Here is a 23,451-nt window from a genome sequence, read left to right as displayed (position 1 = left end):
AATTTAGGGCCGCGGTGTATTGAACCGACGCAACTCGGTTCTGTCGGCGATGGAGAACTTGGCTCATGCACCCAAGAATCCTTCAGCAATTCTTCAGCAACAAGCGAACAAATCCACATCATGCGCGTGGTTGTCTTCGGCGCAACAGGCGGACAGGGCATCGCCCAAATCTCAGCTCTCAAGGCGGCAAACCACTATCCCATCGCTGTGAGCCGGCAACCCCGCATTACTTCGCCGCCCGTCGAGACCCGTATCGCAGAGCTCACCGACCGGTCCGCCGTCCGTGCTGCTCTGTCCGGTGCAGAAGCAGTCTTGTTGAACTTGCCTTCCTTTCAGCCAGCTGATTTCCTCTATGCCGCCGCGAGGACTATTGGGGCCGAGGCCGCTGCGCAGTCGTCGACTCTAAAGATCATCGTGTTCAACACGAGCTTCCCCGTCCCCGAGAAGAATGTCGGCATTGAAGCTCAGGAGCATCGTCGGGAGACACGCCGAATTTTGCGGGAGGAGGTCAAAGGCAGCGGCGTAGCACTCGTTTCGATACAACCCGGCGTTTTCCTTGATAACCTACTAGAAGGCTGGACTTTGCCGCGCCTTAGAGACGAGGGGCGGATAGTCTACTGCCATAAACCCGACCTCGAGGTGTCGTGGATTTCTCTCGATAATCTGGCGCTCCTGATGGTTGCGGCCTTGGCACGGGACCCGGCGGAGCTCGATGGACGGAACATAGTCGTCGGTGGCCCGGAGACGGTAAAATTGTCCCAACTCGCCGAGAAGTTGGGCCGTGCGTGGGGCCGAGAGGTTGGGTTTGAAAACCAGACGGTGGACCAATTTTCTGAGGAAATGGCTGCGGCATTGAAGTCTCAGATGCAATCCGGTAAAGAATTGGAAGTCGTCGTGGACGAGACGAGAAGGGCTTACACATGGTACAATGATGCCGAGGAGAAGCCCTTCAAGGTGGATATGGCGCCTGTGTTGGAGGAGCTGAAGGTTTGCTTGACGGGGATTGAGGACTGGGGGAGACTCAAGGGCTGCCCCATAGAGACCAAATAAGACGTACGCTGAGCTCACTGTGGTAACGATGATGAAGAAACTTGGTCTTTTCGCGAAGCCAGCCTGGCGTCCTTTCAAAGTATTCAACTCGCTCATCCCCTCCGGGCTAGATCTGTGGTTGGGATCTTGGAGGAAGAGACTTCATGTACACTAACCTCACAATTTCACAAAGTAAACTCAGGGCTAGAATTCCTCAAAGCCTCATGTTACTGGCCTTGACCTGCTCCCTCCCCTCAACACCTCCTTTTCCACTACCTCAGAGCGATCTCACCGCCAAACCCTCGTCAATGTGATGTAGAGCAGCCGAATCTGACAAGTTACGATGCTAACGCTGACATCTGGCTTATCAAATGTTTTGAAATGCACAGCTTCTACTACCGGTCCGCTACCAATACATACTCGGTCTCTGGGAGCACGCATAGTTTCACCTCGGCACACCATCCGTCATACTCGTATCGATTTCTCGAGCCTCAATCATCCGACAATCCTTCAAGACTAGGTGTTGGGGCTGACAGATACAACTCTGCTAATGCCCGTGCCCTCATTTGGCCAAGACTCAATGCAAACGAGTTGAGTCTACAAATCCGCAACGACAGCATCGACTCTCATACAGCTCCACGAAACTCCGAGTTTTGTGGATAATCAAAGGGAGACATATGATTTGATGAGAATCTGCATTGGACCGTGAGCTCTAATTTGCGAGTCTTCATCGTATCTTCAGCGTTGAAAGCACAGGCCATTTACACCCATTTAGTCGTGAAACATGTTATACCTCTGAAATCAAAGCTCTTTCCTCAAACATCAAGTTAAATCCCTTTGAATCTCTCAAAGGCATCAACGGCACTCTCTACTTGAGCCTCCATGTCCACACCGTTGATATACATCCCACCTTCCCTCATCTCGGCCTTCATCTCATCCAAGACAATTTCGTGAGGATCGCGGCTGTAAAGTCGCCCGAAACTTCGCGTGATCTCTACAATTTTTTGACTTCTAGGAATCCGCACTTGGTCATAGGCTTTGAAAGCGGCTTCAACCTCGTCTAGGGATGTCAAGCGCAAGAAGATGCCGGTGAGCACTGAGCAATCCTCGATCGCTTGAGCAGCGCCGTTGCCTGAGTGAGGAAGTGTCCCGTGGGCGGCATCACCGACCATGGCTACCCTTCCTCTGTAGTAAGAGGGGGCGTGGTCATGGTCTTGAAGAGTCCAGTCCTCTGTGTGCCCTTTCTCTAAAAGCTAGAATGTGGCTGTTTAGATGACCATGATGCCATGAGGGATAACTAGAAACCATGAAACTTACAGATATCAAGGCATCTACCCCTGGAAGTGAACCCTTCCAGAGTTGAGGGTCTAATGGGACCCCACGTTCCGGGCATTTGGTGTCCCTTTGATAGCAGCCCACGCTGAACGTCTGGCCAAGGTCAAGCGGGATAGCGTTGATGAACCCATAAGGTGTACAATACGTGATGACCGTGTTGACTGACTCTACAGGGACGACCATTTTGGCTTCGGACATGGGGACGGTGGTGTGGAACTGACGCCATTGGTCGTGATTGACTGGAGCTGCGTTTGGATGACCAGGCCCCAGAACAAACTTCCTAGTCGGGCTGTTGACACCTTCTGCACCGAAAACAATATCAAACACATCTTGAGTGCCATCTTCGAACGCAACGGTGATTTTACGTGTCGAAGGGTCTTCCTCCATTTTAGCGACTCGCTTGCTGAAGTGAATGCGCTGATGCGGAACCACGCCTTCTTCAAGTAGTCCTTGTATGAAGTGCGCGCGGTGAACGGTCCGCCTGCCCTTGGCCCTTCCCAACTCAGCAAAGATAACTCCAGCGTGTTCACCACTGGTCAATTTGAACTGTGTTGCCATTTCCGTGTTCTCGTCACCAGCCATGAAGTGCGATTTCTTGAAGTACGCCCGCTTGATCTTGGGCGAGATCAAATCCATGGCCCTGATGGCGTTTCCATGTGGTGCAAGACCGGACCCGCGGACTCGGATGTCTGAATATCTCTCAAACAGCTGAACGTCCAAAAGTGGATTCTGGAGAAGACCGACAGCTAGGCAGCAGCCGGCGATACCGGCGCCTAAGATGCCTACGCGGATGCGGCTTGCCTCAAAGTTCTCTCCCATGATAGTTGAGTATCAAGTCGTGTTCTGGCAATATTATGTCGGTCGAGACCTGAGCCAGTCAAGTGCGGGGTTGGCGAGGTTTGATCTCAGATTATCTAAAAGAAAAAGAGGAGTCAGGCGTCATGCCGAGAACATCCACTTGGCTGTTTGCTTGACCGCAGACGGATACTTACCCGTGTTGTTGGTTGGTGAATGCAACGCATCATGCCGCTTTGCTCCACATACCCTTGCCTCTGGGACATAGTTCCTTGGAGCTCGTTGGTATATTGTTAGTGAGATTCTCTGAACTGTGATTAGATTCAATCAGCGGGAATGGAGGACTTTGAGGTAAAGACTACTGTAGCTCGTTGAAACGGCTTTGGCGTATTGACACTGGAATTTTCAACGTTTGTGGCTCAATTATACTTTTCTATAGCGTGATCAAAGTTTCTTCTTGCACTTGCGCTGAAGAACTGAAAATGGGCCCATTTGTCCAGCTCTTCCCTGTCCATGCCGTCGAACTTGATGTGACTTTCCTTGAACAATGTGATGGATCCCGCTGCTTTATGTGTGTCTACCTTGCAGGGGAAACAGTGAGTATCAGCAAATATGACAGTCAACATTTTCATTGAATCCAAGTACTTCAGGCCTCTTACCGGAATATAAACACGTAGCCTTCTGATTCCTTCAATAGTGAAGTGGGTGTTGGAAGCCGATGGAAAGAGTTGTGTCATTTCAACCCCTCTCTTAATATGCCTACTCTTCACTTCTCGGAGGCTGTGGCAAATGTCTCACAGAACGCTCAAAAGTTCTTTCTATTGAGAGAGTGTGAGGCTAATATTATCAATGGCGAGCATTAGGCGCGAACATTGATTACTTGGAACTGGTAGCTTAGAATAGGCAATGCGCAGGATCCAATGTATTCTGCCAGCCGACCGACCAAAAGTTAACTTGACCAATGAATTAAGAATTACGTTCCTCCTTGCCATCTTAGACATTCACTTTCAGAGACATTCACAAATACCTCAAGCAAGTTTGAAGAACCACTGGCTCTTCCGCCTTATGTCTGACATATACCTTACGATATGATCATTGCGTCTCTGGTGTTGATGGCGCATTGCGGTTTGAACCGCGGTATTTCCATTCGTAAGGCAAATTGAAGGCGGCGCGTGACAGACAAAATCAAAAGAGTTGCATGTAATACTATTTCATTCTTCAGCAGACTCCCGTACATGAGGGGTACACCATTTTTCGCTTCCCGGGCAAGTCAGGACTTCAACTCGAGCAGATATACATTAGCCTAGATGTCTGCAATTCGATTACTAGCAAAGGTTTTGGCTGGGACGTTAGACTTTTGTTCGGCCATAGAGAATAGACGTACAAGTATTCAGCGAAGGTATGAAATAGACGGTGAAGTTTGGAATGCTACAAAAGGCCCTAGCGTCCGCACTCCGGTGGAGATTACGAATCTTTAATTGTCGGTGACTTTGATCGGGGCATCTCAAGCACCCGACTACCTGACAAATCCACGAATCAGAACGTCACTCGAACTCGGCTCAATTCAACACCGATGGAACGGGAAAGTTGTTTTAGTTGGATCGCAGGATCTGGTGTTCATCCGATTGAAGCAATGCTTTCAATTGGTAATCAGTTGGCAACCAGTCTTGTAAAGGGTCGTAAGGGAAATTCGGGACGATTCACTCAAGCTGATTATGGCAATTTTGCACCATATATTTGGAATGCAAAAGCTTCCAACTCAGTATTACAGGTCCCTATTGTCATCTCCAAAATTCAAATTTCCCAACATGTCAAAGTTGATAGTGGTCTGTGGCGTGACCGGCAACCAGGTAGGCAATTCGCAATGTTCTTCTGTATCTACGAGTGAATTCTGATGATACTACGAGTGAAAAGGGCCACTCTGTCGCCGAGACATACCTCAAAGAAGCTGGATGGAGGGTCCGTGGAATCACTCGAGACGCAACCAAGCCAGCCAGCTTGGCGCTGGCTGCCAAAGGAGTCGAAATCGTCGAAGGCGACTTGGACAATGTCGAGTCTCTGAAAGCTGCTCTGCAAGGCGCCAATGTTGTATTCGGAAACACCGTGTTTCCCTTTATGTTGGCACTGACCTCGAACCCGGAATTGAAACCAGGACAGTCTATCCTTGAGTGGGCTTATGAACTTGAGGTTCAGCAAGGAAAGAACTTGGTAGAGGCCGTCGCCAAGCTGGACTCACTTCAATTATTTATCTGGTCAACACTCTCAGCAACCCGAAAATGGTCAGGAGGGAAATTCCAGAACGTCTACCACTTCGAATCGAAGGCTGCCGTGGCTGATTACGTACGTATTCATTTTTCTGATTTGTACAAGAAGACGTCTATGCTACAACTAGGACTCTTCATGACGAATTGGAAATTTGGTCCCGTCAACATTCCATGGGTGAAGGTGCGTGTATTTTGGACACTCAAGAGCGCGCTCCTTAACTTTGGTGCCTGAACTGACATGAATTTATCCGGCTGCAGCGGGGAGACGGCACGATGGTCCTCCGTATGCCAGGAGAACTCAAATATCCAATTCCACATGTCCTCGTTCAGGAAACAGGAAAATACGTTAAGGCATTAGCTCAGGCTTCCCCAGGCACAAATTTACTGGCTCACTCTGAGTTTTTGACTTGGCCAGACTATGTGCGCCTGTGGAGTAAAACGACTGGAGTTCCGGCAGTATTTGAATCCATCACTATGGATGAGATGGAAATGCTTGCTCCCGGAGGCTTTGGTCTCGAAATTGGAGAGATGCATGCATACTCTATGGAGTTTGGTTACTGGGGAAATGATCCGTCGGTTATACACCCGGAACAAGTAGGTGCACTTTGTTTAAGATTTCGAAGAAGACGAGGCTAACAGTCATCGCCGTTCAGCTTGGCATCAAGGGAGAGCTGACTACGATTGAGAATTACATCAAAGGGGAGGATTGGTCTGAATTGCTAGGCCGGTCTGTGATGGATTGACGTATCACAGCTACAGGGCTTGTTTTGCTCGTGCAACTAGAATCGCATGTTACTCCAGGCATTCGTAGATGAGCTTAGTGTTATTGTATACCTGCATTAGGTCTCCAGTAACGTTGGGTTAGCTGTCTGTGGGACGAAGAAAGGCTCGAGCCTGCTGTAGTAACTGAAGTTATATTGTCTCAATGGGTGGAAGACGGAATGAAGCCCTATGAACGCAGAATACGTATGGGGGGATCGTTCAAGTTGTGTTTAAAGCCGGAATCAGTGTAACCAATGAACCGATTGTCGCGTGCCTCTATTTTGGTAGTCTGCTTCAGTCGAGCAAAATTGCTCAGGAATTACCTCCCTGGATCAACTCCGGATTGAACTTAGGGTCGAATGTAAACATGACGAGGGAATTTTGCACCCAATGTTGAGGATCAAATATGTAGAGTGAACAAGACTATAGATTCTAGTTCCTGTCTTTCATTGTATATAAATATGCTAACCTAGCAAAGTGAATCATCTAGGCCGCCCAATATGAGCTGCAATTGAGAGATACAAACTTGAGGATGGAGATCGATTGCTTGAAATAAAAGTAGACATGTGCAAAGTAAATAGGCAGTGTGTCAGTCAACAAAAAGTTCGAGAGAGACCCAGGTTGCGATGGAATGGCAACCTTCTCGAATCACCATCACAGACTTAGTACTGCCTTGATAGTCTCATCGATGCTCTCAGTCTTCAAGCCTAGGCGATCGTTCCAAATACCACCCTTGACATGCGTATGATCTTCAAGTCCGCCTTCCCCGAGTACCAGCGCCATAACAACAGCGGCGCCGCCTTCCATGATCTCTCCTTTCCCAAGTTTGGCAAATCCATCTTCCCTGAGCGCCTGTGAGCCGACTTCGACTGTTTTCCACTTCTCGCCAGTAAACTTCTCAAGAGAGGCCAGGACCTCCAGTTGAGTGGTTGTGAATGACTCAGTGAAGACCAACTGATTCTTGGTCTCGTCGGAGTGCTTGAGGACTGCAATGATGGCCCGCCCAATCTGTGCCGTGTTACTTGCTGTGAACCGAGTCTTACCGCCATCTACCAAAGTTCCAGTCTTGGTAGCAAGGTTGAAGCCTGTCATCCCGAGCTTCAATCCCTACAGTAGTTGAAGAACGTCAGCAGTTAGGCACTATGGCTATTGGCTAGTCGCTGGAATGAATGGGGGCAACCAGGAGCCCTTACCCAATCAAAGAAAGGCCCAGTGATGATGGCGGTCCAACTGAGCACATCCTCCTTGCTTGCGAGCCAGTCAAGGTGAGCTTTTTTCGGCTGGAAGAATAGGACGGCTGCAATAACCTCATCAGACTACGGTTGACGTTAGTCAGAGAATGTGCACCTGGTGCTGCATCGTCTGTGTAGAGGGATCCCATACCGCGGAGTCTGATCCATATTCGCTGGGAATAAATCTCTTCACGCCTGCCTTAATGGCAGCCTCAACAATTTTTTGCTGCTCTCCAAGAGCCATGATCGGAAGCATGCTGACAACTGCATCTTGACCTGCAAGGATCTTGACCAGGGAATCCTCACTGTAGTCGGTTCTTACAACTTTGGCACCCGGAGGAAAAATCGCGGAAGATCCCTCGCGGCTTAAGATAGTCAAATCGAGGTCAGACTTGAGCAACTCAGGCAAGACGGCCGCGCCGACATTACCGCTGGCCTGTACCCATATCAGTAATCAGTAAACTTGGCAACGAGCGGCAATGTTGTAGGAACTTACACCAACGAGAGTGACTTTCTTCAGAGACATAGCGTAAGGTTCAAGTTTGTTCAGGATTCGATAAAGATGCCGATGGAGAAGGAAATAAGGATGGTTCTAGTATATGAAGGTTTAGGGAGGGGAGTCGAGGCCAAGATATTTATCTTTTCCAGTCGTATCTAATAAAGGTAAACAGCTCGACTCATACACGGGCCCTGAGTAACGGTCGATTCAACTGGCAAGGGATCAAAACACATGTAGGGTAAGTTTCCAAGCACGACTAACCATGACGAAGTCTTCAACGGTGATCTGACTTAGCCTTTACTTACAAATCCATCATCCTGCCTACTGTGCTCCTCTAGTAGTCCCCTAGGGGCTGGTAATAGTCTGGAGAGTTATGGGTTTTCATGCATATTGATGACCGCAACTAGGAATGCTTGCAATTGTCTCTAGTCGGCTCATCTATTGTCCGCTAGTACGCTACAAACGAGTTATGCCCGGGTGCAGATGGCGAGAAAACAACCTGGGCGGGATGATTAGTAAACAACCAGTCTTTGAATGTTGGCTTCGTCTTGAATCGGCTAATTCGTTTTTCTAGAGCATCCTTTCTGGGAAGGCGACCGCCCCAACGGAAGAGATTACAATATACAAATGATAGAGTATGGGAATGGTCGGGGCCGTTGGATTGAGCCATCCAATGATCGGAATTTAATTCGTCCGAGAGAATTCCACGAGCGAAATTTGATGTCGCGAGAAACTCAAAGAACGTAGGCGGACTTTACAAACCGATCCTCTTTTTGCCAAAGCCTTCCCTCACGTAATTCTCATCTCCTCGAGTATTTTAAACTCCGTAGCTCTCGGTTTTTGACCCATCTATGGACCCAACTTTGCCCTCTTTTCGAGTGCTATTGTCCTCCGCGTCTCTATCTCACGCATTTCTCAACAACTGAACATTTCGATCAAAAACGCCCACCATTTATCCTGTCTATCCCCCGAATCTGCTCGAATCCTCAAAATGAAGGCTTTGGTGTCTAATCGTAGCACCCCCGCACGAATTTTCAACCTCACCTCGGGAAAGTCCATCTTCAAGGGAGCCCATGTGATCGACGTACCGAAGCCTGTCATCACCGGCCAAGAGATACTGGTCAAGGTGCACTCTGTGGCTCTCAACCCGAGCGACTACAAGCACATTGACGTCATCTCACCCAAAAACTGCATCGTCGGGTGCGACTACGCAGGAGAGGTAATTGAAGTCGGCAAGTCCGCAGTAGAGTCATGGAAGGTGGGAGACCGTGTAGCGGGTGTGGTTCATGGCGGCTTGCACCACGACAGGGGCGCGTTCGCGGAATACCTCAAAGCCGAAGCAGACCTGGCGTGGAAGATTCCTCAAAGTGTTTCAGACGAGGCTGCAGCAACCTACGGTGTTTCGGCCGTGACGCTGTCCTGGCGATGAATGTGCATCTTGGGCTTCCGTGGCCTGATGAGCCAAAACAAAACCCCGAAGTATCGAAGCCACGACAGACCGTTTTCATCTACGCAGGCTCCACCAGTGTCGGTCTCTTTGCGATTCAGCTCGCCAAGTTAGCGGGCTACACAGTGGTTACAACAGCATCTCCACATTCTAGTGATCTAGTCAAGAGCTATGGAGCCGACCACGTTTTCAACTACAAATCGGAGAATTGGGTACAGGAAGTCGTATCAACCTTCCCAGACATTAACCTGGCTCTGGATTGCATCTCAGAAAAGGGCACTGGTCCTCTGACGGCCAAAGTCCTACAAGCTAACGGTGGCAAGGTTGTCACGCTGCTTGATCAAGGAGAGTCAAAGGTTCCAGGTGTCAAGTATGACATGATCATGCTTTATACGGTTTTTGGCAAAGAGTTTGCCTGGTTGCCGCCAATCGGACCCAAATTTCCAGTCGATTTAGAACATCGACAGGCTCTTGCGCGGTTCTACTCGATACTACCACAGCTCAGTGGGGTTCTTAGACCTCCCCCTATCAAGGAAATCAGTGGCGGTATTGATGTCTTGCTTGAGGAATTAGACCAATTACGCAAGGGAAAGGTATCGGGAAAGAAATTGGTCGTAAAACTTTAGTGAAAGAATGATTTAATCAATATGCTTGGCAATTTTCCAGGAGCGCGATCCAAAAGTTGATATCAGGGTGTAGTGATAGGAGTACACTAAGATGTATTGACTGGCATACTATTCTGCCCCACTAATATCAGCTACGTTATGTCCAGATCAGTCCCGGCTCCCTCCTCATATCCTAAACCCCGAACACTCTCGCTATTCAGGTCAATTGTACCCCGATTAATATATGTTCTCGCAGAACTCTCGGCACGCCGTGTTCAATCAGTCTCCAGGGCCAAAACGTGAAGCAACCATGGGGAGCAGTAGTCGATCAACATCGAAGTCTTCCCCGGTTGACTTCCCTCGCTTTCTCAAAGATGGAGCGACAACAAGGCGGACTGTTTGATCTCGTCTCCCCGCCCCATCGTCTCCTTCCCATTCCATTTGCTCGGGATCAAAGATCATGGGCGTCTCATAAGTGATCCAATCTACGCGTGCAGCTTGTCTACAGACCTCCTTATCAAGAGCTAGAGCCTCATGTAGAATTCTTTCAATCTCCAGACCCAGCTCATCTTTATCGACAATGAGGAGAGAGGCAACTGCATCCACTATACCGGATGCCATATCTCTTACAGTATCTTCAATGAATCGCCTGACTGCGGATTCTTTCTTTGCGTCGATTGTGTGCAGGATCATACCTGTCGTCTCTGTACTCCACAGTTGGAAACTCCGACAGGACTCAACGTCAAAATTGGCAACTGGATATCTGTCTTGATTGCAAGTCATTTTAGTAAAATATTTCAACGTAAACATGTAATAAGCCCTATTGACCTACCTTGTCTCATATGCTCATTCAAGACTTGAATGGCTCCAGATAGCTCTGATCCTGTCCAAAGGTATCGACCGAATACTTCTGCGGTGAGAATTTCCCACAGGTACGCTTGAATAACGCTCGAGCTTCTGCTTTCAGACTTGAATTGGGCGTTCTGTACCGTCGTGTCATGGATAACACGGCCTAGGTACTCCAAGAATCTAGATCCTCGGGGTTCGTGGACTGAAGCCTGAGATCCTATCTTGCCCTCGAAATATTGGATCGCAATATTTCGAATGTTATATCGTAGTCTGGTGGCCATTTCCACAAGGTGCTGATCTGTCACTTCATGTAATCCTCTCTTCTGTGACATCTTGAGTCTGTTCAGCTCCTTAGCTGTCTGCTTCCAGCGTTTACGCATATCAGCGAGATCGGCGTCTCTCCGCTCCAGCTCGGCTTTCAAAGACTCCAGGGTGATTTCCATTCCATCCAATCTAATCTCTAATGTTGCACTTTCTCGTGTTTTAATAGCTGGCCTCTGATCCCATGTTTGGCCCACGCTAGTTAGGTCGAGTTCGGCCGAGGATTCGGATTGATGAACAGAATTGGTTTCAGTGGTGGACTGCAAACGTTTTGTTGGAGGTTAGCAAAGCCCATCGATCTCAAGAGTTATCAGTTCCTTCTGTTCGTTCCGATGAAAAACAATGTGTAGTAGAATTTACAGATCTTGATGATTTTCGACTCCTCCATGCAAATGAGGGACGTCTGGACGTCTCTGTATCGAAGAAATCATGGTGCTGAAAGTTGTCACGGCCGGGAAGCTCGCTCTGTGATGTCGATCGTTCACCATCACGTGGCCATGTCCGGCGAGTTTGCGGTCGGCCAGATGAGCTGTAAGCATTTAAACCTTTTTCTGCCATGATGAAAAAAGGCTGGGGCAAAGATGCGAGTTTTCCCGTTGACTTGGATAAGAGCTTTGTAGTGTTGAGAGAGAAGAATATTAGGTGTGATCTCGCCTTTGTAGTTTTCAAGAAGTATAGGTGTCAGTTTCATTCTGCCCGAGGTAATGGCAGCTAATGGGTCAGGAAGGAGCTGCAGCTCGGCCCAAGTTTAGATAAGCTGGCTCTCCTTGAACCAACGGCGGCGGATTATCATTCGGCGGGGGTAGAACGAACCAAGATGACCCCGGGATACTATTGGGTATGTCGGTTGATTAGCTTGATCAGCCCGGCCTGCTGGTGCGAACATGCTCACTTCTTTGAATGAAGTTGGTGTGGCGCTCCTTGCATGCATTACGAGGCAAACTCAAGCGGGTGGGCCACCATTGGACTGGGCACAGTTACACAAAAAGCCCCGAATCCGAGTGGGCTCTCTCTTTCATTGTGCTCTCGGCATCCTGATTGATCAGTTGGGAGTCGCCAAGCACCAAGTGACCCGGCTGCAGGTCAGCTCCTGTTCACCGAACCTTTTTGTGGTGTGATGAAGCAGGCTCAACGGCGCTTGGGCGCGGTTTGTCAGCGAACAACTCCTATACGTTGCCTGACAAGTTTGATCCTACAGCACCGGGATGAACGATGCTCGTTAAGTGTATCAGGGTTTCCCATACTAAAAGGTGCCGCGTACAACTCTGCATCTCAAAACTCAGAGTCTGTAGAATGAACAGGTCAAGGAAGTCGTGCACTCGAGTATTTCTAGCTGCGACCTTGCTGGGACAGTCAGAATTAGGCAGGCTAGAGCTTCTTTGAGGCAAACGGGAACTACCACCGGCATCGTCTCGTGCCGGAGCGCTGAGAAGGGGGTAATGCAGGGTTCACGACATATCGATTCAGATGAGAGCCTGGCCAAGAACCAATACGTACAACCTGGCAGCCTGCTGCCTACATCGGTGATTTTTTCAGAATCCAAACGACGCCCAGTACCTTAATTAAAGAACATCGACCGGTTCCAGCAGTAAAAAGGGCGTAGTTACAGTGTAATGATATAAGTAGTTGTCCATAACGGCATCCGCCAGAGACAATACATGTTGGATTCAACCATCAATAGTAATCCATGCACCAAATTATGTACTTCGGTAGCGGTGTTCATGATGGAGGTAATCTGGTACACTTTGGTAGTTGTGAGATAGATCAGAACGGTGGTCAGCCTGAAATGTAGGCGCCCGCCCCCAATGAATCTCTTTAGCACAGCCTGCCTTGATAGACACATCTATCTTCTGAGTACTCGCCAGCAGGCCGCCAACGTATACTGAACGGTCCTCTCTGTCGGCCATAAAAGGCAGCAAAGTTTCCACAATGACCAGCCTCGAGTGTGACTCATTGGACACCAACCTGCATCTGGGCCTTTTACTTACTACCCTTCACGTGTTCCACACAATTCATCGGAAAAACATTACATCTGATTATGCGACCCGCGTACAATGCCCAAGTCCCGGTTAGTCTTTATTGAAACATTCCATCTAAGGAACGCAAGCTCACGGAAGGCAGAGGAGGGTATCGAATGGTGAGGAAGATGATGATTTACTTGTCATTGGTATTGACTTCGGAACGACGTATGTAAATTTGATCTCTTTCCTCTTACGACCCAGAACTTGGAAGCATGATATTAAACGAAGTGATTCTTACTTAGTTACTCTGGAGTAGCCTGGGCTACGACTGAAGAATTCGAAAACGACCACATTAACATCATCACCACCTGGCCTGGTAAGGGTCTCGAAGAAGGCAAAGCTCCAACAGAGCTTTACTATGACGGCGATATGATGATGTGGGGATACAACATCCCTGATGATGCAGATCCGATTCGTTGGTTCAAGCTTCTACTCCTCAAAGATGAGGACCTTGGCCCTGAATTGTGCGCATCTGAGTTCATTTTGCGAGGCAAGAGAATGCTGAAAGACTCTGGAAAGACTGCCATTACGCTCGTAGCGGATTTTCTGCGGGTGCTCTTCAATCACGCGATGTATACCATCACTAAGTCGAGAGGAGAAGAAGTCGTTGACGCCATGAGGCTGCACATAGTCATCACAGTACCTGCAATCTGGAAGGGTTATGCAAGACAGGCAATGGAGACAGCCGCGGAGCAGGCGGGAATTCTCAGTACACGGGTAGCGGGAAAGACTAGACTGACTTTGGCACCTGAGCCCGAAGCCGCAGCTTTATCAACTTTGAGCGAGCCAGGTAGAAGGGTGGGCAAGAACGATGTGTACATAATTTGCGATGCCGGTGGTGGTACGGTGGTAAGTGTAAACCCTCTTCGAGCTTCAAGGTCTTGTACCGTCTGTGTTTGATGTATCTGATTATCATCAGGATCTCATCAGCTACCAAATCGATCAAACGAAACCCATATTGATGCACGAAGCAGTAGAAGGAACAGGTAACATTACCCATTTGGCTGAGATTGAATGACCGAAAGACAAGCTGACAACTCCTATTCACTAGGCAGCCTTTGCGGCGGTATCTTTATTGATGAAGCTTTTGAGAGAGCATGCAAAGCTCGCCTAAGCAAAAGATGGAACCATTTAACTGGTACTGGAAAGAAGAGAATCATAAGAAATGAATGGGAGGCACTCATCAAACCAACATTTGTGCCCGCTCGGACGCATCAAGACTATATCGTTGAAATACCAGCCGAAGCTTTCAGCGAGTCTGGTCTCAACGACTTCTGCAAGGAGCCAATCATCAAGAACGGAAGGATCCATTTCAAGGAGTAAGTGAACCAAATCTTGAATGTCGTCTTTATCCATTAGCTGACTGTAAGCGTAGAACTCACATTCAGAGCACCTTCATAGACTCTTTAAAAGGGATTGATAAGCTGCTCGCGGAGCAGACTAGAATGGCGGCAAGGTCTGGCTTGACAATTACCGTAAGCCAAGAACAGCATTTCCATCGCAACAAATTCGAATCACTGACCTGTGCTTCCCCATGTAGGGCATCATTCTTGTCGGAGGATTAGGCGCCAGTCCGTACTTGTATGAACATCTCAAGAAGCAGCATGGAATGAAAGTCTTGCAGTCGGGGGGTATACAACCGTAAGTGACTATCTATTGGTTCAAATGTAGTAGTTTTCAAGAATGGGGCACCCATGGCTGATCTTGTGCAAAGACGAACCGCAATCTGCAGAGGAGCAGTTCATAAGGGATTCTTGGATGGCCACCGAGCTGAAGATCAGACCCTTGTTAGGCGGCCTGACCATAGACTTAAGGTACCTATTCAAGTGACCTCAACAGTGTCAAGGTCAAGCTATGGGGTTACTTACCGAGCGGAGTTTGATCGGCATAAGCACCTCCAAGAAGACAGAGAGTTCGATGTCTATTTGGGGGTTTGGAGGGCCAAGAATCAAATGCACTGGTACCTGAGAAGAGCAAGTTGTCCCCGTATTTCGACCTGGCGGAACACTGGAATTAACGCTTTAAACTTCTTCATAGGGCGATATTGTTTCTCAGAAGAGACCAGTACGATTCTCCTATTACGAGATTTACAAAGAAGACGTCGGAGGCCGGTTTTCTGTTGGCATCTGCGAATGCGATGCGGCGGAGGTGCCGGATCGGTGCACATTTCAGGTCAATGACCTTTGCTACATTGATTGCAAGCTCGACGTTCCATTTTCGAAATTGCCTGACATCATGACCATCGACGGTACGATGGCAAAGAAGATGACTTATGTGGTGGAGATGATTCCATCGGGGGCGTCTGTGGAGTTTGCTGTCTACATTGATGGTAGAAAACAAGGTAGTCATAACGCCAGCGTCAGGTTTGAGTGATATTCGTCTTTCCACTATTGTAAAATCTCCCTGCTTGGATATTTCTCACTTCTAGTATTTTCTCATGTAAGGTTAGTCTTCACAATGCGCACACATTGTTATCATTAAAAGTTCATTTACTTCATTATCATGCAAAAGAGTGCCCGTAAAACGCCCCAGACGCCTTACCAATCAACTAATTACAACTTTGACTTGATAGCAACCCTCTTTGGTGATGAAACAGCTGTCTTCTCGCTCACTTGTGCCTGACGCAGTGGTTCCTTCATCACAGCTGCCTCAAACCTCCTTCCAAAGTACTCAATCTCCACGACGTCGCCCTCTTTCACACCGCTGGGTAAATACGTATAGGCAATAGGCTTCCCGATTGTGTAGCCAAACGCGGCGTTCGTGACATACCCGACGGCTTTGCCATCAAGGAACACGGGCTCCTTTCCAAGGACAACAGAGCTCCCGTCGTTGATTGTAAGACAGCGGAGTTGCTTGTTGATCTTGGTATTTGCAAGGCGCTTGATAGCCGCATGGCCGACGTACCCTTCCTTGTTAAGATCAACGGCAAAGTCAAGGCCGGCCTCGAAGGGGTTGTGCTCAGTAGTTACATCCGCGCCATACGTCCTGAATCCCGTTTCCAGGCGCAGAGCACTAAAGGCGCTGCGGCCTGCAGCGATGACTCCATGGGGCTGACCCGCCTTCCAAAGAGCATCCCACAGACACAGACCGTTCTCTGCACTGGTGTAAATCTCCCAGCCGGGTTCACCAACAAATGATAGGCTCACGACAGTAACTGGGAGACCAGCGATGATGGCTGTCTTGACCTGCGACTGAGGCATGTCTTTGAGGTTGTCTGAGCTAATACCTGTGATAATGTCGGCGGCGCGGGGTCCCCAGAGACCTATTCCACTCGTACCTCCAGTGATCTCACGGACCTGGACGAATTGCGCTGGCGACGTCTTGACTTGGAGACGAGCCTCTCGTTCCAAGTAAGCGAGATCAACGGGGCCATTGACGGCAAGCTGGAATAGGTCGTCGCGAAGCCTGGCAACAAAGATATCGCTCAGAACACTGCCTTCATTGTCAAGAAGAAGGGTAAACGTGACATTTCCCGGCGCTTTATCGACATTGCTCGTGGATAGCCGCTGGAGAAGCTTGGCTGATCCGGGACCCGAAACTTCCAACCGGCGGATCGGCGTAAGATCGTACATCGCGGCCGCTGTCCGCGTCTTCCAGGCTTCCGCAGCAGCAATGTCGGAGTAGTACCTCGCCGACCAAGTATCGCGCTTCTTTGGCTTCCACTTGTCAGGCAACTGGCTGACAAGCCCCGCGTTGGCCTCGAACCACTGCGGGCGCTCCCATCCCCCTGCCTCAAGGAAGTAAGCTCCGAGTTCCTTCTGGCGGGGGTGAAACGGGCTGACGCGGAGGTTGCGCGGTGACTCGCGCGGCTGAAGAGGGTGCAAGATGTCATAGACTTCGACAAAGTTCTGCGTAGAGACCTCCCTGACGTACTCGGGCGCGAGTTGAACCTGTTCAAAGCGAGAGATGTCGCACTCTCCGAGATCGACCTCGGACTTCCCGGTTGTTAGAAGCTGAGCTACTGCGCGAGCGACGCCGGCGGAATGTGTCACCCAGACTGCTTCCGCAACGAAGAACCCTTCCAGATTGGGCGCTCTGCCGACGAGGGGACCACCATCCGGGGTGAAAGACATAATGCCGTTGAAGCCGTATTCGATCTCGCTTTCAGCGAGGGCAGGGAGGAGCTTCTTGGTGAGTTCCCATGCCGGCTTGAAATCATCGGGAGTGAAGTCTAGGCGCGATGGCATGTTGTGCTCATCGACGTGCTTGGGCGTCTCGCCAAGCGAGGCAGCGACCACGGGGAGGGGACGGTGACCGTAGTAGCCAATGCCATACTGTTCACCATGTTCGCGGTAGTAAAGATCCCGATCCTGGTGGCGAAGAATGGGTAGTTGAGCCCCGTTCGCCTCAAGCTTCTTCCCCTTCTGCACTAATACGGGGGTTGTCTTTGCGTACTGGTGGCCGACTGGCAATAGTGGAATCGGCAGGTCGATCATGGCACCGACCTCGACACCCCACAAGCCGGCACATGCGATGACGAGATCGGCGGGAATCGTACCGTTCTTCGTCTCGACGCCTATGACTCGGCCCTGGCTCCGCGCGATGCCCGTGACCGGGGTGTGCTCGAGATAACGGACACCGGATTTCCGGGTACGCTCGATAAGCACCTGAACTGCACGGGCAGCCAATGCAAGGCCATCGGTCGGAATGTGCAGGCCGCCGAGGACCACCTCTGTGCTGATAAGGGGGTAGATCTTCTTGACCTCGTCGGCGGTGAGCAGATGGGCCTCGATACCCCAGGAGGAGGCATAACCATGTTTCCTCTTGAGTTCCTCGAGTCTCTCTGGTGTTTCTGCCACTTCGAGGCCGCCGACTTGGTTGAAGCATTCTATTGAGAGCAACTTTTGTACCGTATATTTTGCAAAGGAGCTCATAGTCTTGGAACCGGTGGTTTGGAATACGAGACCAGGGGCATGAGATGTTGAGCCCCCCGGCATGGCCAGCGGCCCCTGTTCGACCACTGTGATGTTGGTCCACCCCCGCGAGACCAGCTCATCAGCGATGTTAGTACCGACGATGCCGGCCCCGATAATGACGACGCGTTGTGAGGGATCCATGATGTGTGTGTGTTTGTGTGTGTGTGTGTATGTGTATGAGTCCTTCTTGTCTCACGACAAGGGAAAGGAGACGTGAATAATAATGATGTATTACGGATATGAAAGAACCCTTCTGGTGATAACCCCTCAAGATGATAGCATCGTGTACAGATGCAAGACGGTTTATAAGTCACCCATGCCCGTCTGCGATACCCCAATTCAGTCTAGCACCATCGTAGGTGTGGAGAACCTGGAGAACAGACATGGAGCTTGCTATAGATAGCAGCACCGTAGATGGTGGCCCGGAGAGCCCAAGACGGCGGTCACCTGATCGGTTTCTTGAAGCCGATGCCGCCCGCGTTGGCCGATGCGCGTGGCCCCCAAAGGAACCCAAACACACTTCATACCTTCATGATATTGATCCATCAACACCACGTTCGCAAAGGCTTATCGCCACATAGACTCACTTGCGCTTGATTCGGTCATGGTATGGTCACCTTTGCAACCAGAGGTAGATAGCGGGCGCAACCAGCCTGTTGCGCTTGCACTTGGAACTTGGCCTCTTGCCAACATTCACTATCGTTTTGCTATACCAAACCCCCTAGGGTTGGACGAGCGAGGCCGGCTCATACCAGCCGGGGGAGGGGTGCCTCGTGCGCTCTGCTCCGAACTCGGCCAATGCGCCGGTGCCCTTCAACCCCAGCCACCGTAACCATCGGGTGTTTGGCCTTATCTGTGTCATCATGATCGTGATCTGTCTGGTGCTCTTTATGGATCATCGCGAGGAAGATAACGTTTCGAAAGCTGGAAGGAAGATGAGTCTTTGATGCTCCATCTACTGTTGGGCATCAACCGGTTTACGACCAGGCTCCGACGTCAGACAGCACCCCCCTCCTCCATCGCCTTCCATCATCATATGATACAACTTATGATTGTTCGCGCATTCTCCTTCACCATAACTATTGTGCAATCGATGTGATTTAGACGTGCAGCCAAGTCCGGATGCGCAGTCCAGCCCGTCTCAATCGCCTCTTTCACTGTGCTTCCAAAGTTGCCGATAACCACAATCTCTCTAGGCAAGGTGCCGTTCATCCAATTCCCGACTATTGAGATGCCAGAGTCTGCTATAGGCAAGTGTCGGTGAGCGTCTGGCCAAACGGCCGCGGGGGATTCGTCCGAAAAGTCGATGGACTATTATCATGATAGGACTCGATATTAGCATCGCATTGGTTCCCACCAAGTCGGGCTCTCGTCGAAACGAGCCAAAACACCACGGCACAACTTCCAGGGATCCCATCACCGCGTGACTGGGAGGGGTAGAAACTTTTCCTGTAGTCGTTGTGACCCCGAATTTCTCGTCGCCTTTATGTGGTTATCAGCAGCACCCGCCTCACGTTGAAAGTCACAACCTTGTCGTTTGCCCACCGCACTTGGCGTTACGGATCGTGCGCTGGTAAGTAGGTTAACGGCAGTGGGATGTTTGGCGCACCAAGGCTGACTGACGTTCGGAGCGTCTTGCCCGCTTGAGTCATGCTATCGCAGCTCTGTTCTTATGCGATGTGGGGATAACAAATGAGCAGAACTACGTGTCCTAAAGTACCCTAGCGATTGTCAAGAGCGGATTATTCGAACTCAGAAGAAGATCATCATTGCCCCTTTTGGCGCTTCATTGCCAGCCTGGATGGCAAGTGCTTTGCACTGGGTTCAATCGCAGTGACCATGGAGTGAGAAGCGGCCCATGGCAGTCGGCATCCGGCTTCCACAAGACAGGGGGTACCGCCTCTCAGAAACGGTAAGGCTATGAATGCTACTGTGCGTCAAAAACGGTTTGGCTCAAGACCCTGATTCTTGGCATGTGTGGCAAAGGGAAAGCAAGGCGCTTGAGGGAGGGGTGAAGAAGACCAGCCGTTGGGAGAAGACGAACACCTCTGCGAGTCTCTATATTCTCCCTGCCGAATAATAATCCAGACGGGCGGCGGACTTATGCCTAACGGCAAAGTCAAATGAGCGAATGTGTGCCCTGTCATTCCCAACTGGACTCGTAAGGGTTGGCGTGTTCGCGGCCAAGGAGACTGACCCATCGAGCAGTCTAGAACGACCTTGGTCGAACAAGACAGGATCTACCTATCACTCCGAAGCCTTTTCTAACCGCTCTGCAACCCCAACGACCCAGGCTACCCGGCTACCCCATCCGTGACACCCCCGATTTGCCTTCATAAAATAATTCCGTCTAAAACGAGAGCTTGATCCCTGCCTCCTCCCCCGCATGATCCACCACATTGGGGGCTCACCAAAGAAGCGCCGTTCCAAGTTCGTAAGCCGCCTGGCGCCGCGTCTGCATGGGCTGCGAGTTTCTCCTCGGTGACTTCCCCGAGGTGGTTCATGTTACCTAACAGTTATCCCATCGTGGCATCTTGCTTGGCGTTTTGATGCCCTCGTGTCACCGTGTCAGTCCGGTGACGGATCCCGACGGTAAACGTCAAAGACGAATCAATGAATCGAGCATCGTGTGCCACCTTGCTTTGCGTCTCTGAATTCATGCCATCAAGGGTCTGAAATGAAGTCTTGGTCACAACATGACAATACCTTACCATGCTGCTCAAAGAGGTCTATCATGGCAGCTCAACTTTGTAACTAAACATTGGAGCGGCTATTTGACGCACAAAGAAGACACAAGACATGAAGTCAACGAGGTAATCTATACGTGCTTACCACTGGGTAAAACCGGCATTATGTAGCGAAAATTTCTTCATTGCTAAAATTGATTAAACATGATATTGTTGAAGTTTTCCCCTTCCCACCATGCATTTCCTGGTTCCGATTGCGGGTAACTCATATCCCCAATGCCCACGAGCTGCGAGGGGTCCGCGTATAACCATGGTGTTGTGTTGAAGGTTAGGCTATCAATCTGCTCGACGGTCGGCGGGTCAAACACTGCGGCCCGTGACGTCGACGACGATGACGATGTCGCAGTCGAACTTGCCGGATTGGAGGAAACGTTGTGCGTCCTCTTGAATGTCGACGTCGGCGCCTCTTGCCCACCGTCTGCAATGTTGATGGTGATCTCCGGAGATGTGGCGACGATGATCTCGAGGGTTGAGCTGTCGCTAGTATCAACAGGTGGTACAGCAGGTGTGAGTGATGCGTCCAGGAGGCCGGCGGTTGGGATTTCCTGAGAGTCTGTTGTAGAGTTGAATTGAAGGATCTCCCACATCAAGGGGACGCTGAGGTAGATTTTAGACGGCATCCAGTCTTCTACGTCCATATTCTCGGTTCCTGCAGCAATGCGGGTCATCCTGTCGAGGTTACGGTCCTAGGTGTCATGGTCAACCATAAAGAACTTCTTGCGTGACTGGTTTTCAACTCACCAATGCACCACAGGCTGCGGAACAGGGGATGAAGCTCTTTAAGAATCTCCTGCACTTAGCAAAGTCCGTATTAGATTTGTGCTTTAACCTCGCCGCCGCCGCGCAGCAGTAGTAAAGGTGAACCGTTGCAGCAATGGCAGCGACATGCCCAAAGAAAGGGTCTACCAGCGGCACCTGCTTGTCGACAACCATGTCAATCATCCGGACAATCCAAGTGGCGTGGAGCAGTGCTTGTTCTGAAGACCTCCTCCAGAATGTGTTTGGGATACCGAGGTTTGGGTTATGCTGGGCTCCAACGATGTAGAGAAACGGATGATTCAGGACTGTGGGTATCGCATGGTAAGTGAATTGCTCCTTCAACCATGGTGCCCAGTAGTCCCGGTTCACCTTGAGTTCGTCGATTTTTCGTTCGTAGAACTTGACAGAGTCATAACGGTGGCACATGGGTATCCTGTTTTCCGTCTCCATGAAGTCTGAGAGGACTTTGGCGTAGGTAGAGTCATTCCGCCATGGTTCCTTGAGGATGTTTCGTGAGCAATCCGAGACATATTTCCTGACCTGGCTCCAAACCCATCCCAGGCAGACACTCGTGTTCCAGATGCCCGTCTCGCCAGGGGAAGAGGTCCCGAGATCATCTCGGGGTAGTGGTGGCGCCTTGCACGAGTCCTGCTCCGACTGATTACTGCTTGACGGAAGAGTAGGCCTGCGCACGTCATTGGGAAAGCTCAATAACCCATCCTGGCGGCCGTAGGACTGCTCCAGCAACTGGAGGCTCCAGAAAAGTCTTTTCTTTCGGTCTGTTGTGGAATTATCCACCGCATAGACAGATTCTATATCAAGCATGGCTGACCGACACAGCTGAAGCGAAAGGCCGAGGTGGAATTGGCCCAGGTGCACATTGCCGTCTGTGAGATCAGTTTCCCATTTCAATTACATCACGACGACGCTCTGCGCTGAGGTACTTACCTATGAAAGAGGCGTAAGACAGAAGACATAAACTCTCTATTGTCGTGATGTCCACGGTGCCATTGGCGATTCGAAGCATGATGAGTGTCTTTGCGTTACTGCTAAAGAGCTGCATGTGATCGCGTTGCTCAGAGAACCGCGATGTCAGCGCTAGGATACTGCTGGCGAGCTCTTCTGGCAAAGAGTCGTAGTCGCCGACTTCGTCTCTCTCAAAACACCAAATCGGCTGTCGATGGCAGTACTTGAAGTAGAGATTAATGCCCGTCGCCATGTCATCTGGGTCAAAGACGACAGAATTGCTGTTGTCGGTCGGGTAGTCCTGCCGGTTCCTCCGAGATGGCGGCGTTGCCGAAAATGACTTTTCCGACGCATCGGTGACTTCCTCGAACGTTGCCTGTTGTTGTGTTTGTGGTTGTCCTTGACGAGCGTGGTGGTTCGGTCTAAGAACCCGGTCAGATGGTCTGAACGAAGCATGTTCGCGTGCGGTGTCGTATTACAAGCCCCCTCCACTAAGGAGGAGATCCAGTTTCTCTTCCAAAGTTTGCAGTCTCTCATCCTATCGGTGGTAAGGCGTCTGATATCAGTAGGGGCAAGAGTACTTATGGCATGCGTACCGATCTTCCGCTTTGCGAAGGTCTCACCACAGGGTAAGAGCATGACTGAGACAACCGTACGCAACTCGAGCACGCCGGCTTCTCACCCGGGCACCGCGTCTTTTTCCTCCTGTACGGCGCGAACAAGCGTCAGCGAACAATCCCTAACACGAGAAGAAACGAATTCCTGCTGGAAAAAAGCGGCAGACCTGCAAGTGAGACAGGCATGATGTGAGCGTCTTCTCCCCCTCAAGCTGGCCGAACTGATGGAGCCCTCCTCTGGCGGCATGTCATTGACGAATCTCACGGCCCTAGGAAGAAGACACGAG

General features: G+C 50.2%; 9 protein-coding genes across 9 annotated transcripts; 4 read left to right on the top strand and 5 right to left on the bottom strand.

Moving 5' to 3' along the window:
- Window positions 1–120: 120 nt before the first annotated feature.
- CPAR01_15753 (uncharacterized protein) lies at window positions 121–1,050 on the top strand (the record flags this gene model as incomplete). The annotated part of the gene is made up of 1 exon (XM_060500001.1): window positions 121–1,050. The coding sequence occupies one exon, from the start codon at window positions 121–123 to the stop codon at window positions 1,048–1,050; it is 930 nt and encodes a 309-aa protein (XP_060341190.1).
- Window positions 1,051–1,856: 806 nt separating this feature from the next.
- CPAR01_15752 (uncharacterized protein) lies at window positions 1,857–3,183 on the bottom strand (the record flags this gene model as incomplete). The annotated part of the gene is made up of 2 exons (XM_060500000.1): window positions 1,857–2,282; window positions 2,347–3,183. 2 exons carry the CDS (start codon window positions 3,181–3,183, stop codon window positions 1,857–1,859), a joined length of 1,263 nt encoding a protein of 420 aa, XP_060341189.1.
- Window positions 3,184–4,967: 1,784 nt separating this feature from the next.
- CPAR01_15751 (uncharacterized protein) lies at window positions 4,968–5,655 on the top strand (the record flags this gene model as incomplete). Its single annotated transcript, XM_060499999.1, has 2 exons — window positions 4,968–5,009; window positions 5,074–5,655. The coding sequence occupies 2 exons, from the start codon at window positions 4,968–4,970 to the stop codon at window positions 5,653–5,655; spliced, it is 624 nt and encodes a 207-aa protein (XP_060341188.1).
- A 1,184-nt stretch (window positions 5,656–6,839) lies between these two features.
- On the bottom strand, window positions 6,840–7,943 carry CPAR01_15750 (isoflavone reductase; the record flags this gene model as incomplete). The annotated part of the gene is made up of 4 exons (XM_060499998.1): window positions 6,840–7,292; window positions 7,379–7,501; window positions 7,569–7,853; window positions 7,914–7,943. The coding sequence occupies 4 exons, from the start codon at window positions 7,941–7,943 to the stop codon at window positions 6,840–6,842; spliced, it is 891 nt and encodes a 296-aa protein (XP_060341187.1).
- Window positions 7,944–8,907: 964 nt separating this feature from the next.
- CPAR01_15749 (TOXD) lies at window positions 8,908–9,989 on the top strand (the record flags this gene model as incomplete). Its single annotated transcript, XM_060499997.1, has 2 exons — window positions 8,908–9,174; window positions 9,225–9,989. The coding sequence occupies 2 exons, from the start codon at window positions 8,908–8,910 to the stop codon at window positions 9,987–9,989; spliced, it is 1,032 nt and encodes a 343-aa protein (XP_060341186.1).
- A 258-nt stretch (window positions 9,990–10,247) lies between these two features.
- CPAR01_15748 (uncharacterized protein) lies at window positions 10,248–11,696 on the bottom strand (the record flags this gene model as incomplete). The annotated part of the gene is made up of 3 exons (XM_060499996.1): window positions 10,248–10,731; window positions 10,797–11,398; window positions 11,499–11,696. 3 exons carry the CDS (start codon window positions 11,694–11,696, stop codon window positions 10,248–10,250), a joined length of 1,284 nt encoding a protein of 427 aa, XP_060341185.1.
- A 1,480-nt stretch (window positions 11,697–13,176) lies between these two features.
- On the top strand, window positions 13,177–15,532 carry CPAR01_15747 (uncharacterized protein; the record flags this gene model as incomplete). Its single annotated transcript, XM_060499995.1, has 9 exons — window positions 13,177–13,206; window positions 13,260–13,324; window positions 13,402–14,008; window positions 14,079–14,145; window positions 14,211–14,478; window positions 14,535–14,634; window positions 14,700–14,800; window positions 14,892–14,973; window positions 15,197–15,532. The coding sequence occupies 9 exons, from the start codon at window positions 13,177–13,179 to the stop codon at window positions 15,530–15,532; spliced, it is 1,656 nt and encodes a 551-aa protein (XP_060341184.1).
- Window positions 15,533–15,711: 179 nt separating this feature from the next.
- Window positions 15,712–18,216, bottom strand: CPAR01_15746 (FAD dependent oxidoreductase; the record flags this gene model as incomplete). Its single annotated transcript, XM_060499994.1, has 1 exon — window positions 15,712–18,216. One exon carries the CDS (start codon window positions 18,214–18,216, stop codon window positions 15,712–15,714), a length of 2,505 nt encoding a protein of 834 aa, XP_060341183.1.
- A 2,734-nt stretch (window positions 18,217–20,950) lies between these two features.
- Window positions 20,951–23,350, bottom strand: CPAR01_15745 (uncharacterized protein; the record flags this gene model as incomplete). Its single annotated transcript, XM_060499993.1, has 5 exons — window positions 20,951–21,508; window positions 21,564–22,468; window positions 22,530–22,969; window positions 23,144–23,165; window positions 23,332–23,350. The coding sequence occupies 5 exons, from the start codon at window positions 23,348–23,350 to the stop codon at window positions 20,951–20,953; spliced, it is 1,944 nt and encodes a 647-aa protein (XP_060341182.1).
- Window positions 23,351–23,451: the final 101 nt, after the last annotated feature.

This window comes from Colletotrichum paranaense, assembly GCF_030867605.1.
Source record: "Colletotrichum paranaense strain IMI 384185 chromosome Unknown Scaffold_21.1, whole genome shotgun sequence".
Lineage (NCBI taxonomy): Eukaryota > Fungi > Ascomycota > Sordariomycetes > Glomerellales > Glomerellaceae > Colletotrichum > Colletotrichum paranaense.
Note: the sequence above shows the minus strand (reverse complement) of the source record. Positions and strands in the feature narration are given on the sequence as shown.